The following is a 16,655-nucleotide window of genomic DNA, read 5'->3' as shown; positions in this document are numbered from 1 at the left end:
ATTCATTTATAACATTTAATCCATGGCACAGAAGATGCGACTGGGAACGGATTTAACATGGTTACCTTCATCATCCAAGTTTGAAGAAAAATAACATTTGCTGGGTCATGGCCCCTTGTGAGTCAGCGCACTGAAAAATAGAAAAATGCATTTAATATGAGAAGCAGGCAGCTAATCTGCAGCTCACGCTTACTTAAGGCCTATGAGGATTTTCAATACAGATTCAATAATGCAAATGTTAATATAAGCGTAATTGAACATAACATAAACATTTTACTCATCATTAGTTCGTGTATACATTTGTGGCCACTCTTCGTGCTCACAATTCAAGTGCACGTTTAAGCAAAATCGCTATTATTAGAGTTTCTATGTGGCATCATCACACATTGATATATAAACATTTCATGTTAATATAGATTATATAAGCTACGCTCTCTCAACATTATTGGTAGGTTGATGGAAAGGTGTGGTTCAAAGCCTCATGGGTTATGTAGTACGTTTTTACTGTTTTTTTCATTGGCTGCTGTGTTTTGAGTAGTAAATATTGAGAAATATGTAATCGGAGCCTCCAGTCCTGCCATAGAATCCACAAACCATGGGTGCCTTTTAAATCTCTGGGATGTTGGGAAAAATAGGACACACATTTGTCGTGGATAACTTATGTAGATAAAAAGTTATGGGGGCCTAAGCGCGAACTACCTCAAATATCCAAAAAAAGGGCTTAGCACAAGAAGGGAAAAAGACTTAGCAGCGACGGGATTGAAGGGTAAGAGTTTAGTAAGCATGTGTAAGCAGGCAAGTCCCCCTCCGACTGACCTGACGTGCCTAAACAGTGAAGTGGGGGGGGCACCATAGTAGTAAAATATATAATCCAATCAAGAAAGGCACAGACAGTGGCATGCCGCCACTCAAATGAAAGAATGGGGAAGAAGAGGACGAAGTATGTTGACGGGGTATTTCCGGGGCAGCGGCCATGTGTAGCCCAGGCAAACGGCGACTGCTCTGTTTGGCAATTGGTTGGTGCCCATTGTTAAATATTTATGACTATGACGTTTTGCTTATTCCTACAACGAACGTTGGCCCCGCGCGCCTCCGAAAGTCACAACGCGATCATCAGCAGAGGAAATGGCTTGTTGCGCCCGAACAGCTCCGCCCATTCACATCCGCTGACCCACCCCATTCTCAAAATTTGTCAAGCGTCACACCCGGCAGGGGCGGTGTCGTGTGCTGACGTCACGCGACACCCGGGTAGTTCCGCTGTGCGTCGCCCGAAGCGAAGATGGCGGATCTTGAGGAGCAGCTGTCCGACGAAGAAAAGGTGAGAGGGGTCTTCCTCCTTGCCCTGCCGTAATATGACAGAAAGAGATAGGAGCTGCGGGAGGCGGGGCGGACACAACAAAACAACTGTCGGGGATGGAGACCGTACTCTCTGCCAGGTTGTGCAGTACTACGTTTCCCCAGGAAATGCTTGCTTGCGGTGACACGATCTCTACCAGTTCCACCTTCCACGTCTCTGTCTCTGGAATATGAAGCTGCGCTTTGCATGCTTGTTCACATCGCATCGTCAGCTCCCGTGATAAGCCACCCTTCCCCATGCCATTTAAAATCTCTGCCGGTTTATGCTGAATCCCCCCCCCCCTCCAATTAGCCTGCACAACCCCTCTCAAGTCATGTACTCCACATGTATCCCGAGGTCTGATTCAAGATCACCATAGCATGCTAAATGCCCCCCTCCCAACCCAGGGTCCAGCTGCATTTCCCCTTTTTGCCTGTTTTCAACCTCTGTTTCATCACACCAATCCCTTGTGTCAGGCTGCACCCTGCCCCTTGTCTCCTCCCCCGTGTCATCCTGCACCGCCCCATCTGTTCCCAAATATCCACTGTCCCTGGATCCAGAAGACTGCTGCTGTCAGTCTCAAGGGACCGGGCCGCTCCTCCGACCCTTGTAGGGTCCTAGCACGAAAATAGGGACTAGGCAGAGGTTCCGCCTTCTGCAGCCCGGACCTGGCCATCGCCTCTGCTGCTGATGCTCCTGTTTCTTTTTATAACCCGCAGCAGTTACGACGCCTTGCGGTCTGGCTGAAGCTGATCGGGGTGAGAGCTCCCTAGTACTTCCTGGAGCAGGGTGGCCGGGTGCAGACGGCTAGGCGGGGCCTCTGGCCGCCGCATGTCTTCTCCACGCCTCTTATCCCAAACCGCATCTCACACTTTGCTCTGTCACACTTCCACCTCGCCCCAGGGACATGCTGGCTCCCTATGTTAGCTCGTTCTGCCCTGTCCCATACCCCTGGGTGTGTTTATTTGGTTAGCCAGTTGGTTGGGAAATATTTTTTATCCTATAGCTGATCTCAGCAATGGAAACGCGTTAAGAATCGTCAGAGCAACTTGTACGTGTTCACCAACCGGTTTCTGCAACTCGTTCACGAAAGCCTGCTTTCATCTTTCTATGTACACGTGTTTGTGTTGTCTCCCTGGGTCTAGCGTCAGAATAGCAAATTGACGATCAATTTCGTAAGTGAAAGTAGAGTAGCACTACCAAATTGCCTTTTCAGTGCGTTGATATTTATAGACACAAGGTTTAATTGGGTTGGTTGGTCAGGCATAAATAAGCAATTTAGAACAGTGTGCTTATGTGCACTGTTACAAAGACCCCAGCACAACATACTCAAGATGACTTCAGCAGCATTTACGACTAGTTAACGGGAGGAACAAAACGTGTCGGGGCAGAGGAGAAACTTTGAAAATCTATATTCTTTCGGCGCCGAGATTTCCTTTATGCTTGCACATCTATGGTTTTTATTGTTATCCGATATGCATGTAATGTAGAGGTGGTGAAGCCAGGGAATTCATAGGGCCATCCTAGCAGAGCCAGGGGCACAGCTTGCCCACAAGAGCCGGAACATAAACCGAACCACCCCCAAAAACTTTATATACATAATACAGCAAGCGCCATGTTAAAATATGATAGTCTCTTTCAGATTAGCAAATATGTTATTTCCTTAATACCAGTGCTTGGAATGGAAAACTAGAAGAGCAGGTACTCCGTACCGTAGTACCTGCTTATTTCTGAAAAGTGTCGGTACTCTAAAATTAAAAGTATCAGATTTTTCTTGAGAAGTGTAGGTACTCCCCCTCTCAAAATAAAAAAGTGCAGGTACCCCGTACCGGACAGAACCTACCCATTTAAAGCACTGCTTAACACGCGCGGTTCACTTTAGTGCGTTATATTTTATCGCTGCATTGACATCAGTTTAAACTAATAGCATGTAAACATTAACTTTTCCACACTTCAGGTGCGCTGGCATCACTACCTTGACTAAAGCAAGAGATGTCAGTATGTCATTTTTGCTGTTTACAGGGTCAGTTTTATTGCCTATTGAACCAGTACTAAGTGAGATTTTTATATAACATGCATTCTAAAGTGAATTCATTGAGATTGGTTTCAGATTTGATTATCAGTTAAGATGATGCACATTAAAGTGATTGCAGGATCGTAAAATTTGGTCAAGTGATAAAACTGGGCTTTGAACCCAGTTTTCCTAATTGAATATTGTATATCACTTTCCCTTTTACTCCCAGTGGTTTGTGTTCAGTTATTTCATGGCTTAAATTGGTACTGTGTGATCAATAACGACCTCTAGGTTCTTCAGGATGCCTACTTCCATGTCCCTATCCACCTGTTTCACCGGAAGTGTCTGTGCTTCTGTGTCAACAGCTTTCACTACCAATTCATTGAGCTGCCACTCAGTCTGAAGTCGGCTCCTTGTGTGTTCACCAAGGTGGTGGCTCTGCCGGTGGCATCTCTCCATTTCCAAAGAATATGCCTGTATCCATTTCTGGACAATTGGCTTCTGTATACTCCCACGGAACAACAACTTTTGTGGATATTAAAGGCGATGCTGGTGCATGAGCCTGGTTTCCTGCTTAACTGGGACAAAGTGTCAACCATAACCCGCACAGGAAAGACATTTCATAGGTTCCTTTTTTCATGACATTCTTGAACAAGGTGTTTTTTCTAGATTCACAGCTGGGGCTCGGAGGGATTTGGTGTCCCAAGCGATTCAGTTTGTCTCTGTCTGTTAGCTATCTGCTGCAGGGTCATATGGCAGCAACTGTCTTCACGGTCCCTTTGGCCAGTTTCCATCTTTGCACCCTTTGGAGTCACCTTCGTGCCTTCTGGGTTCCTTCTCTAATGGACTTTGATGTGGTCATTCCTCTGAGTCCCAAGTTCAGGGATGCTCTGTCTTGGTGGCTTCTGCCGGAGTCGTTGTGCAGGGGGATGGAGCTGCAACCAGGTTCTCCCAAAAGATTTTGACAACCTGATGCCAGCTCTTTTGGGTGGGTGGAGGTTCTTGAGACATCATCCACTCAGGCTTGTTGCTGTCTGAAAGAAAGCTGTCCGTCTTCAAACTGGATTGAAGTAATGGCAGCCAAGCAAGCTCCGTTGTATTTTCAGGCTGTCCTGATGGGGAATCATGTGTTGTTTAGGAGAGACAATACAGAGGCTTACGTAAACAGCCATGGGGGTACCGGGTCAAGGTCCCTAAATTTAGTGGCTAGGCAGTTGATGGGCTGGGCAGAGATCCATCTTCTTTCCATTTCTGCGGTTCACATTTTGGGGAATGTGATAGACTCTAAATTGAACTAACCCCCCCACCCCCCTCTTGTGATGTCCTTTTTCAAGTAGATATGTTAGAGGTATGGGGTTCCTTTTCTGGATCTAGTTGTCTCCTGAATCACTGCACAGTTTCAGAGGTTTTGTGCGAGGGCCCCAGAGGAGGCAGCATTGTGGTAGAAGCCATACTGGTTCCATGGTCAAACAAGCTACTCTTGCTGTGCCCATATTTAGGGAGATTTGTCAGAGGTTTGGGGTTCCCTTTCTGGATCTATTTGCCTCCTGAATCGATGCCCAGCTTTGGAGGCTTTATGTGAGGGCCTTACAGGAGGGAGCATGGGGTGTGGACGCTGTACTGGTTCCATGGCTAACAAGCTACTCTATGCATTCCCTCCTTTTCCCCTAATTCCCAGACTTCTGCCCAGGCTCCAGAGGAAAGACAGGGTGATGATCCTGGTGGTTCTGTTTCCAGTTCTCATGCCTCTGGCCCTTCAAGATCCTTGGTTGATTCCTCTTCATCCTTCCCCTCTCAGGTTTTGAACAATAATTTTTTCCCAGCGACTGCAACTTTGGTTTGGAAGTTGTGAGGAGGCGTTAGCAGCATCAGTGATTGGCAAATTATATAACAGTGGTGATTCAGAATGCCTGTCGTCCAGTTTTGGTGTGCGGCTCATTCTGTCTGTCCAGTTGCTTGTTCTCTTACGTTGTATTGCACTTTTCACGATGTAGGCCAATGCATTCAGGGATGTTTTACTAAAAGTCTTTCTCCTGGGCTGAGGCTAAGGGTGTGTCCACTGTTGAAATGTGTAGTGCTGCTGCTTGGGCAGGACCAAATACTTTTGTTATACATTAACTCCTTCAAAATGTGTTGCGTACTCATAAGAATTTTGGGCTTGGGATTTTAGACTCTCCTTTGTCCTAATTTTCTTCTGTATGATTCCGTTTGTTTATTAAAAGAGTTTGTTCTGGCAGTATTTTGTTTGATTGTGTCTAGAGGTTTTTGGACTGATATCTGAAGGTCTTGTTTGGGACCACTCTGGTATTCCTCTTGAGTATAGGTAATGCTAGGTAAAGTGCACCCTTATAGGATATTTCCTATGGGGAAAAAGGAAGGCATTTTTACAAGCATTTCCTGTTATCTTTTCTGTCTTGGGGGAGGCAGGGGTTGGATTCGCCTCATGAGTAATGAATGGGACGGGGACAAATGGGTCTAAGACAATTGAGGATTACCGGTAAGTAATTGAAGCAATAACAAGTGAATTCAGTATGATGCATTATATGCCTAGGATGGCAAAATGTCTTTTTTGAAATTAAAAACTGAGATAAATGTAAGTGAAGACAGGATATTTTTTAATGTTAATATTGCTGCCTGACTCTGATTTAACAAATGGCAAAACAGAGAGGGTCAACACATCACTGATGGTAACTATATTACCAAAATAAAGAGGACTCTGACTTCCTGCACTTCTCCTGAGAGGCATGCAGATTGTAACTCAGTTTGACTGCAGTCACATGATAGAAAAGCAGATAGTTAGAATTAATGTGCTCAGCTCTAATGTGGCTAGTGGGGTTTGGATTTTGAAAATGCTTTTGGGAGTGAAAAATGTACTGCCTGGGATGCTTGGCCCGGCTCCTTTTTGGCAGGCAGTTCCCCATGGGAAAAGGACAAACCATGCTTGGCTTGCTCACCATTTTTAAAACACAAGAAGAGAGATCGGAGAAATCAACCCTGCCCCGCAACCTCCTAATCCGTTACTCAATTCACACACCAAGGTAGATCAAGTATGTGATTGACACCCTCAGTTTATAGAGCCATAGTCTTCTGTACTCTTATTCTCCAGTATTACCCCTGCATGGACATTTGTTGTTTATGGCTGGAAAGGCCTCACTCCCATGATTATGGCATGCTTCTTCCTTGGAAGTCCACCCCATCAGGTTAAGGTGATACTAACAAAGCAGTCTTAACCCGAGAAAAGTTGTTGGTGGGGGGGAAGGGCGCCCAGACTAAAGTATGTCCTGTTAAATGTAGGGAGTCAGATCTCAGTATAGTACAAGCATTTGCAGTGAAATGGGTCTCGCATATGCTCCAAGTAGGCGTTTTATATTCCTAACTGGACTTCTCTTGCCACATAAATTGAAAAGTAAAACATTAATTGACCTTAGCGAGACGATTCAAAGCGCCATGGCCGCCATGAGCGCGAAGGAGAGACACAAAAGGCAAATAAGTTCGCTCACAGTCAAACATATCAGCAATCGTGCATTTATCCATGTAACAGGGTCAGTCTGAAAGGTTGGTAACAAATTCTCCCCAAGAGGGCACAAACATAAAGCATTTACCGCTGATGATAAAGGAGTTTTGAAAGGTAGTCCCGCAAACGAGTGATGAACGTGAGGTGGGCGTGGTTAAAAGCCCACAATACTTACAACAGGTCAAAGCACTTGCATGCTTAACATAAAAACTGCCTCTGTTCATGAATAGGATTAAAAAACAAAATAAGTTGCTCCAGTCTCAGGAGCAACTTTAGTTGGGTGTTAAGAAGGGATAAGGATTCACCACACCCCCACGTCCACTAATGCTAACATGTTTCGGCCCACCAAAAAAGGATACCCGTTTGGTGGAAAAATATTGATTCCAGGTAAAGGGTCTTGGGCCTTCGTCAGGACACATCCGTCACAAGGTCCCTACTGTCTGTAATGGATGCCTAAATCATGCATAGAGATGAGACTAATTTGTAAAAACACAGTGAAAAAAACACACAATTCACAACTACATTAATTGTTTGCATTCCTTGTGATTGCACAACATTGTTTGAAACATGCAACACATGTGTCTGTACAAACTTACCCTGCAGTCTTCAGGGTTATACCTCATCAGGCTTGCTCACCTTTACTGTAACCATGACGCTGGTCTGGTAAACAATTGTTTGGGGTCTTGTTTTATCAAGGTTAAGAGTTTCTTTCATGGCATAGCAACTTGTAGTGCCGATGCTATTAAATAATAGGGAATAGTCTTCTTTTTTTTTTTTTTGTGCGTGTGTTTATTGACCAATATGACACACAATATATGAACTTCTCACTTCCAGGACATTAACTCAGCCTCAATTCTATTGAAGAATGAGCTAAGTCATTCCCATTATCTTTCTTTTTTATTTGTTTGTGTTAGAGCTGGCATACTTGGCTTGGTCTCCCCTAACTTTTTTGCCTCCACTTCCCAGGATGTTGCTGTGTGCTGAACTCTATTTTTGCTGTTTTTGTCACTTTTGGCAATTTACCACTGCTGACTAGAACTAAAGAACAAGTGCTCCCGATGTAAAATTGTATGTGTAATTGGCTTTTCCATAATTGGCATATTTGATTTACTAGTAAGTCCCTAGTAAAGTGCACAAGAGGTGCCTAGGTCCTCTAAATCAAATGCTACTAGTTGACCTGCATTACAGATTGTGCCACCCACATAAGTAGCCCTGTAAACATGTCCTAGACCTGCCACTGCAGTGTCCGTGTGTGCAGTTTTTAAACTGCCAATTCGACCTTACCAGTGTACCCACTTGCCAGGCCCAAACCTTCCCTTTTTAGGGTTGAGCCTGCGTTGCATGCGCTCGCGCATGCGTTTCGCAGCGAGACTCATTTGTATTTATAAAAGGGCCCGGAGCCCTGTCAACTTCACATCAGTGTTTTTTATTGGTTGGTGGGCTTCCCTAATAAAATCCGCTTGCTTTCATTAGTGGAAGGCACGCATATGGCATGCCTTTTCCGGTGGCTAGCCCTCCTCGAGCGCAGCAACCAAGTACAGAAAACATGCGAGGCTCGCTGTTTTCCCTGGGCTCGTGGACTTTTTTTTCTCTAATTTACGAGCCCCATCTCGCTTGGCAGAAGTGGAGCGCTTTACCTACTTGATTTCACTTTTTCGGGTTATGTACATAAATGCACTTTTGCCCGATAGGTGAAAAGTCGGGTTAGGAGTTTACAACGCTATCAGCTCTAACATGAGCAAACGCGAGACCCGGTGCATTGTAAATGCTTGTTATACATGTAAGGCACCCACAAGGTAGGCCTTAGGTAGCCCCATGGGCAGGGTGCAGTGTATGTTAAAGGTAGGGCATGTACTGATGTGTTTTACATGCCCTAACTGTGAAATACTGCCAAGTTTTGTTTTCATTGTTGCAAGGCCTATCCCTCTCATAGCTTAACATGGTGGCTGCCTTTAAATATTAAAGTGCAGTTTCCCTCAGAGACCAGATAGAAATATGGAGTTTGGGGTCTCTAAACTCACAATTCAAAAATACATATTTTAATGAAGTTGGCTTTTTGATTGTTAGTTTGAAAATGCCACTTTTAGAAAGTAGGTATTTTCTTTCTTTAACCATTCTATGACTGTGCCTGTATGTGGATTCCCTGTCTGGGTCAGACTGACAGCTGGGCTGTTTGCACCTCTCTAGACAATGACACAGAGAGCTGGGGTGTAGCCTACATATCTTGATGAGCCATCTGGGCTAGAGTGGAGGGAGGAGTGGTCACTTACACCCGAGTGCTCTTTGCCTGCCCTCACACAATGCAGTCTCCAACCTCCTGGTGTGTGTCTGTGGCCTGGCCTGGGCAATGCACGATCCTGTAAACAACAGAGACTTTTCTGTTGGGCAACTTCAAAGGCAGAAAGGGGTATAAGTATTGGACCCAAAGCCCCAGACTTTAGATTTCTTCAAGATTAGCTTCTGGAACCAAGAGGAACCTCTTCCATGGAGAAGAGCTGAGAAGAAGTGCTGCCCCAACTTCTGACTGTGCTTTGTTGGGATATCCTGCAGTTGCTGCTTCTGCCTGTGAAAGGGGACAAAGACTGGACTTTGTGGTATATTCCTGCTTGAGAAAAATCTCCAAGGGCTTGGACTGAGCTTGCCCCCTGTTCTGATGTCTCGGGGCCATCAAATACTTCCTCTGCCAGCACCTGGACTCTCTGCTGAGACTCCTGCCCTGCCAAGTCGTCCCTGGGCCCTTGAAAGGAGAAGCTGGTGGAAATGCCAATAAAAACCAAGTGAACTGACTGATGCTGCTGCAGAATCCCGTGACTCCTCTTGCAACCAAAGCCATGGTCCTTGCTGGTGTATGATGACCCCGTAGGCCCAACCCCGCTGAATTCCCCATCTCTGTGGAAGGCGCCACACCAGGTCATGACCGCCGGACATTGACTCCACCAGAAGTGCGTGGATCCAATGATTTGCACTGACTCCGCCTCACCTCCACTGTTATGCAACAAGGCCCGATGCATCTTCATGACACCTTCGCTCTGCAGCACCAGACCTGACGCCACCTCCGATCCAGAAACGCAGCGATCCCAGACCAGGGATAAGCTTTTCTGCTCATGCCAAGCTACTGGGGGGGGTAAACTGGGGTTAACCAGGTGGGTTTCTCCATTGACCTGACTAGAGTGAGAGTTCTTGCATGGACAGGGGGAAACCTGACTGCCAATCAAAGACCCCATTTCTAACAGGTTTGAATCTTCATTAAATAAAGGGTGCATGGTTTCCATCTGTCCTTGTTTCTTGCCCGCTCTACTGCCAAATACTGCCACGTGCTCTGTTTTCTCTCTCTCTCTCTCCCCCCCTCCCTCCTTCATGTACTTCTCCTCCCATGCCCCCGTGTTGCTGTCACCTTTGTGCCACAAATCCCTTTCCCACAGACCGTTAGTCTTTCTTAAAATATATACATCTATTTATTTATTTGATGGGCCAGGCAGCAAATCAATGCTGACTTTCCACAGAAGCACTTTCATGCAATTAGTTTCATTTGTTTGACCAGACTAAGTGGTGCCCACTATCTATGATTGCCAGTGGTCGAAGTGCATTAAAAAAATATGGGAACTGTGATGCAGTTCCTAAAGGGAGCGTCGCTGCTTATGATACTGTGGTTCCTCTTTTCTGTCATGGAGGTCTGTAATAGCAATTGCTTGCTCAGCCACCCAGTCTAACTGCTTCCAGTTATCAGTCAGCAGCAGCTTCTCATTAGAACATTAGCATGTACAAGGATTCTAATAATTCATCTAAAATCCCATGACTATATGGATTAGCTCTCTTCTTCATTATTTGCTGTTATAAGGAGTGGCTTAACCATTTTGGGGCATGACGGCAGGAGCTAAGGGACCTGTCCCAGGTTAATCATGCAAGTTTTTTTTTTTTTTTTTTTTTTTTTTTTTTTTTAAATAGCAAAAGAAGGCCCCCTCAAGGGAACTGACAGTAGACAGTCATGCAAGCCCAGCTTCTTTACATCTCAGGCTCCGATTCCTTTCTCTCAAAACAGACTAAGCATCCTATAGTGACTTCACACAAACTAGACTGAGTAGCTACAGTCATATCAGCTCAACCTGAATAGTATAATTTTTAGTGAATTCGTACGGTCTGCCCTCCCCCAGACAAGGAAATAATACAGGAACAGACCAGCAGTTACCTAAATAACGTAACCCACAAATTAATATATTCCTTGGGTTATGCTTGTGCAAGTTGTACAGAAGGAAGATCTTGACAGTGAGGTAGTGGAAAGTCCACCAGGGGAGCCGTAGAGCAATACATGGCAGGATGCATATGTTGGTTAAATTTACAATTGAAACTAACTTCACCACTTGATGCTTCCTGCAGTCCTTAAGATGCTCTCGTGCACACTTCAGTTAGCTGAAGATGACTTTGAAACACCTGCCATAAAGTGGGTTTGGTCACTTTAGTATTTACCACTTTCTTTGGATTTCATGCCAACTTATTACATCTAAGTAGATAACTGTGGAGCTGTCTACTGTCCTCTTGTGAAATAAATGACCACCTTCTGCAACTTGTACAATATTTCTGTTTTGCTAGTGCTGCTGTTGTAGTTTTGCAGCAAGTGTTTTTTTTTATCTTGTATGCAGTGAGGTAGGAGTTTTTTCAGGCCAGGAATTCGCTCACCTTGTTGAAGCTGTATGCACAGCTTAATGAAGTGGCTGCATCACAGATAAAATTACATTCAGAGTTATAAAGAACAAATTATGTTAAGAACAAGATTACAGTTTAAGTATCTTTATTGAACTCCAGTGGCGCTCAGGTGAGGTTTGTAGAAGCTCAGCGCAGGTTTCTCTAGGTTCTTTGCCCAAACACTAGCCCCAAACCAATGGCTACTTGGGGTTTGTAGCATGATGCTCAGGGTCTATAGAAGCTATTTCCACAAAAACTAACAATTTCAGCATTTAAAGGGCGCTGCTAAGAATGCACATTTATATTTAAAATGTTTGGCTACTTGGCGATGATTCAGATTTAATCAATATTTTTATGTTCTTTAAGATTAAAGTCGGTTTTGTTATTTCTTCCTGTTTCAAAATACTTTATTCAGTTACCAGAACCATCGAATTACAGAGTAAAAACATTATAAGCAATCATAAAATGATAAACCTTAATATAATCGAAATAAAACTCAAAAGTATAGACACATTTAATAATTTGTAATGCACACCCAAAGTACGACAATTGTTAAAACATAACAGTTTAAAGATAAAAAAAAAATCTAGATACATAATTACTAAAACGATGCAGACTTAAAAGTGCCATGTTAGAATGCAATCAAAGATCTAGGCGTTCTGGTGTGCTGGTAGTTACTGGCTTAAAATTTAATACAGCTGTCACATTTCACACAGCAGGTAGGAAATGCGTATGCCTTAACCACTTGCCCCACTGTGAGACACTCAAAAAGAAACGCAATTCACAAGAACCAACAAACAGCAGAATATATTACTCCAGCCATAGCTCATACTTAAAACTAATTGTTAAATATGTCAGAAACTTACTCCACTCTCATTGCAAAATCAAAAATGTTGCACACTTGTACCATATTTTCAGCTACTAAATAATGAGAGGTACCCCTATTTTGGCAAATCTGCTGGATCCACTTGCGAAGAGCGCTTCAGTACCCCGGGCAGAAAACAATGAACATATTCCTCTCTCTCAGGGGCCAGAGCACAAACTTGACATATGTCAGAGGATAAATCCCTCTTCCAATTGGAATTAAAAACCAGAACAGTAAAACAACCTGGGCGAATCCGCACATAGAGGCTGTTAGGTAAAGGAGGGGTGCTGGAATAAAAAAAGGCCTCAAACTTGGGTTACAACTTAAGCTCTAAAAACTGGTTGGGTCAAACTACCAGAAGACCTACTCAGAACCTGCTGCACAAGAACATGCTACCCTGCATATTCCGACCCAGTCTCCGCCGCTCTGCACATGGCGTTTTACCACAAATGCATCACTGGATGAGGTGTTCCATTCTGAAGTCTGTGACTCCATATTGGAGTATTTCACTCTCCATGCGGGCACCATTCAGAAATATGTGATGCTCTGGGACGCCTTCAAAGTCTACTGCAGAGAGGCGAAGCATGCTGGAGTACACCAGTCTTTTAGGGGTGACCTTGCTTGAATTATGCGCAAACTACAGGCACTAGAGCTACAGGTAATATTAGCCTCTATGCCGCCGCTTCCTCCACTGAGAGCCTCCTTGGTGAGGGACTTTCGCAAAACTGCTGATCCTGAGGTGTTGTATCGTGGCAAATAAGCCACGGCAAGGCCCTGTGGGGAGGGTGAGCAGCCTTGCCACACACCTGCTATACCCATCATACCTGTCCTCATATGTTACCGCGCTACAGATGGGAGATAGGGAAATGGCGACAGGCACCCCCCCACATCCTGTCCACTTTAATATCGTATTACTGATCTTAATATACGACACACACTTCCTCAACTGTGTCTGAACTTAGTGAATACTTGACTGAGGTTTCTATGGTGTGGCTCGAAACTGGCCAGCAGCAATTCCTGTCCTCGCCCATTAATGCAGAGTAGATTTCACAGGATATTGGTTCTCTTAGCAGTGCTAAGGCCCCAGGGTCGAACGCTTTACGGGGGCCTTCTATAAGGTGTATAGAGAGGTTCTTATTCCGCACCTACTCGAGGTCTAGGCTTAATCACTCGACCAGGGCATCCTGCCCTCCCTCCTTCCCCCCCCGCGCTTAAACCCGGGAAGTCCCCCACCATTGCACCTCCTACTGCCTGTTATCATTACTCAACCACGACAATAAGATCCTAGCTAAAATCCTTGCTACGCGCCTGTCCTTTTTAATGGAGAGTGTAATTGCACCCATGCAATCAGGATTTGTGCCCCATCGATCCACCTCAATTAACTTGTGCACTGTGTTTGCTGTCCTTAATCAGGTATCTCCGTATCTTTCCATGGCCGCTATTCTGCTTGATACAGAAAAGACTTTTGACTCACTTGAGTGGCCCTTTCTCCATGCCGTCATGAACAAATTAACTATACCGCAAGGCTTTCGGGACCATATAGCTCTGTTGCATTCATCCCCTTCAGCCTGGATCCAGGTTAATGAGGCTCTATCTGACTCATTTACTTTAACTCACGGCACCTGACAGGGTTGTCCGCTATCCTCTCTGTTAGTTATCATTTGTATGGACCCATTAGTGCACCATTTTCAGGAGAGGCATCTTCATATAGGGCTTCGATTCCTCCACAGACCCCCTCCTTACCTCACTTTATGTGAATGACATTCTGCTTTTCGGCCGGGATCTGATCACCAATGTTGCCCCACTGATAGAGGAGGTGGTCCACTTCGCAGCGTCTTTTCTGGCTTGTCCATCAACTAGAATAAGTCTGAAATATTTCCTCTCACTGACGTCACGGTACCCTGTTGGCTCTCTTGCCCATTGATCTGGAGAGATGGCTCTACTAAATACCTCGGTATACATCTTCACAGGTGCAGCTCCGAAGTAATTATGGCCCAGAGGTCAACAGGCTCGCCACTCAGGTTGAGAGAGGAACAGGATCCAGTACCTCAGACCAGAGCGTTCACAAACCCCCGCTGCATCTCTTTCCGTCTTACTGCCTAAAGGCCTACCGAGAAATCCGGCAGAAATACATACTCTCCTAACAACCTGCTGGGCATGGACTAAACTATGCTGCTTTAGGCTTTGAACTCCTTTATTCACCACACATCCCCCTTTCTAACAATACATGGCTCCCACTCACATGCAAGAGGCTTACTCAGCGCGCTTTTACGTTACTTCCGTTTATACACAATCAATGATTTTATTTGCAGATTCCAAGCTCCACTCGGCCACAAATGTGACCAAGGGGTATCAATCCTCAGTGATGGATAGATAAATCTAGCATAGACTACATGGTATACCGCGCGCTATACTGCCTACATACCATGCAAAACTAAGAGATTTCCCCCCCTTTGTCCTTTACCATTACAGCTTCTGACCATGTGCATTTCATCTCCCGCCTGTATTACTCATCTCTGCAACTTAGACCCATTGCACCGGAAAAGTCGAGGACCGCCTGGGAGAGGGATCTGGGGGTGCTCCCTGCCAGACATGCTTTGGTATTATTGCTGCACACAAGCTAAACTTGTATCATACAACTATTGTCACAAATTACTACACTTTAAATTCATACACTGAGCATATGCAACCCACTTGCTCTCTTTAGATTATATCCTACACAATCCCATCTCTGTCCAAAGTGCAAGGCCGAGCAGGCCAGATTTCTTACATTCAACCTGGTCCTGTCCTGATCTCTTTGCATACTGGGGCGCCATTTCCTCTGCTCTCTCATGTTTGATCAACCCAGACCTTACTCCTGATCCCCTCCAGGCTCTGCTGGGTTCTGTGAAAACGCTGCCAAAGTCTGCTCTGGGACTACTGCTTGCTAAACGGAGGATTGCCTTACACTGGGGCAGTGCTTTCCATCCTATGGAGGCAGCTTGGCTACGGAACCTCACTTAATGCAACACCACTAGCGAACTATTTGCTTCTTTACAACCTCCGGCTTCTTGCGTGAAGGATATATGGCAGCCTCTAAGGTCATATCTTCAAACTCTAGCACCGACCCCCCTATGATGGGCACTCCCCTATCTTGGATTGTTAGCCCCCATAATTCCCTCCCCCTCCCACCCCACCCCACCCTCTGGCTCACTGATGGCCTTCAGTGCCCTACGTTGTGTTTTTGTACTGCAGCTCGCCCTGTTTTTTTTCAATGCATCTTATTGATCTGGTCAAGGGTGTCTGATTGTAATGCTGTGCCTTAGTTTACATTGTTTGCATATTTATGCTTGATGTGCTGTCTTTGTCCTTATGTCTCCAAAAATATAAAATAAAGGTGAAAAACAAATTGTCCCAGTGAACTCCATAGTCTGTTTTTTTTTCAATAAAATGCTTGCTCACCACAGGTCCTCCTCCTTTGCAACTTTATACTTCTTTAATTGCTCATACATCTGTTGAATGATAACAATTTTTTGGTACAACACAGTGGCTCTTGGACACAAATATAGTTTGAGCTTGCAAGTGTTGATAAAAAAACAAAAAAAAAAACATGTATGTGAATGTCTAAGTCTTCAGAGCTGCCTTTAATTCTGTTGTCTCATGTCCCTTCTCAAATACATTGAATTCTGTAGGACAGCAACTCAAACCATTTTAAGTAAAAAAAATTCAGCAACAGACTGAACTTCCCGTTACTGCAATGCATTAAGGAAAAGTACTTTATTTTCTTTCAGTGTGAAAGTTTGTGCCCATCACGTGCCATTAAATTAGTGAAATGTGAATCCCAAACTTGGATTTAATTCACTATTCTCCTGAAACTTGCAGAAACATAGGTGGAAAGTTGGCATGTTGATGTACTGAAGCTTGACTCCGAGAAGTGATGTGATGCGCCTATAGCATTCTGGGCTACTAACTACATTCCTACTGTGGTGTCAAGGTGGTGTGTTCCCACTCTTCTTTCCTCATGCAGTCAACATGAGATTAGACGAGCGTCATGATCCACAACTGCTTTCCACTTTTCCTGAAGTGTTTTTCGTGCTTGATGGCAGCCATAGAAACATTTTGCTTGGATACAGGAATTACCCCTTCCCAAACGGATCCAGCATGTAGAAATGCATAGTAGAACAGTCAGTATGTTGCTTCAGTTAGAAGAGACAAGACCAATATTACGAGTGCACCAGTAAGTCAGACAAAGAAGTTGAACAGTGCC

The 16,655-nt window shown here is 44.7% G+C and overlaps 1 protein-coding gene across 1 annotated transcript in view; it reads left to right on the top strand.

Moving 5' to 3' along the window:
- Positions 1 to 1,165: 1,165 nt before the first annotated feature.
- CAPZA2 (capping actin protein of muscle Z-line subunit alpha 2) overlaps positions 1,166 to 16,655 on the top strand; it is a 260,949-nt gene continuing 245,459 nt past the window's right edge. Inside the window, exon 1 of the mRNA XM_069228921.1 lies at positions 1,166 to 1,318. Coding sequence (XP_069085022.1) covers positions 1,280 to 1,318 — 39 coding nt within the window. The 5' untranslated portion in view covers positions 1,166 to 1,279. The remainder of the gene's footprint in view (positions 1,319 to 16,655) is intronic.

Source organism: Pleurodeles waltl, chromosome 4_1 (genome assembly GCF_031143425.1).
Source record: "Pleurodeles waltl isolate 20211129_DDA chromosome 4_1, aPleWal1.hap1.20221129, whole genome shotgun sequence".
Classification (NCBI taxonomy): Eukaryota; Metazoa; Chordata; class Amphibia; order Caudata; family Salamandridae; genus Pleurodeles; species Pleurodeles waltl.
The sequence above is the reverse complement of the archived record's forward strand: the minus strand, read 5'-3'. Positions and strand labels throughout refer to the sequence as shown.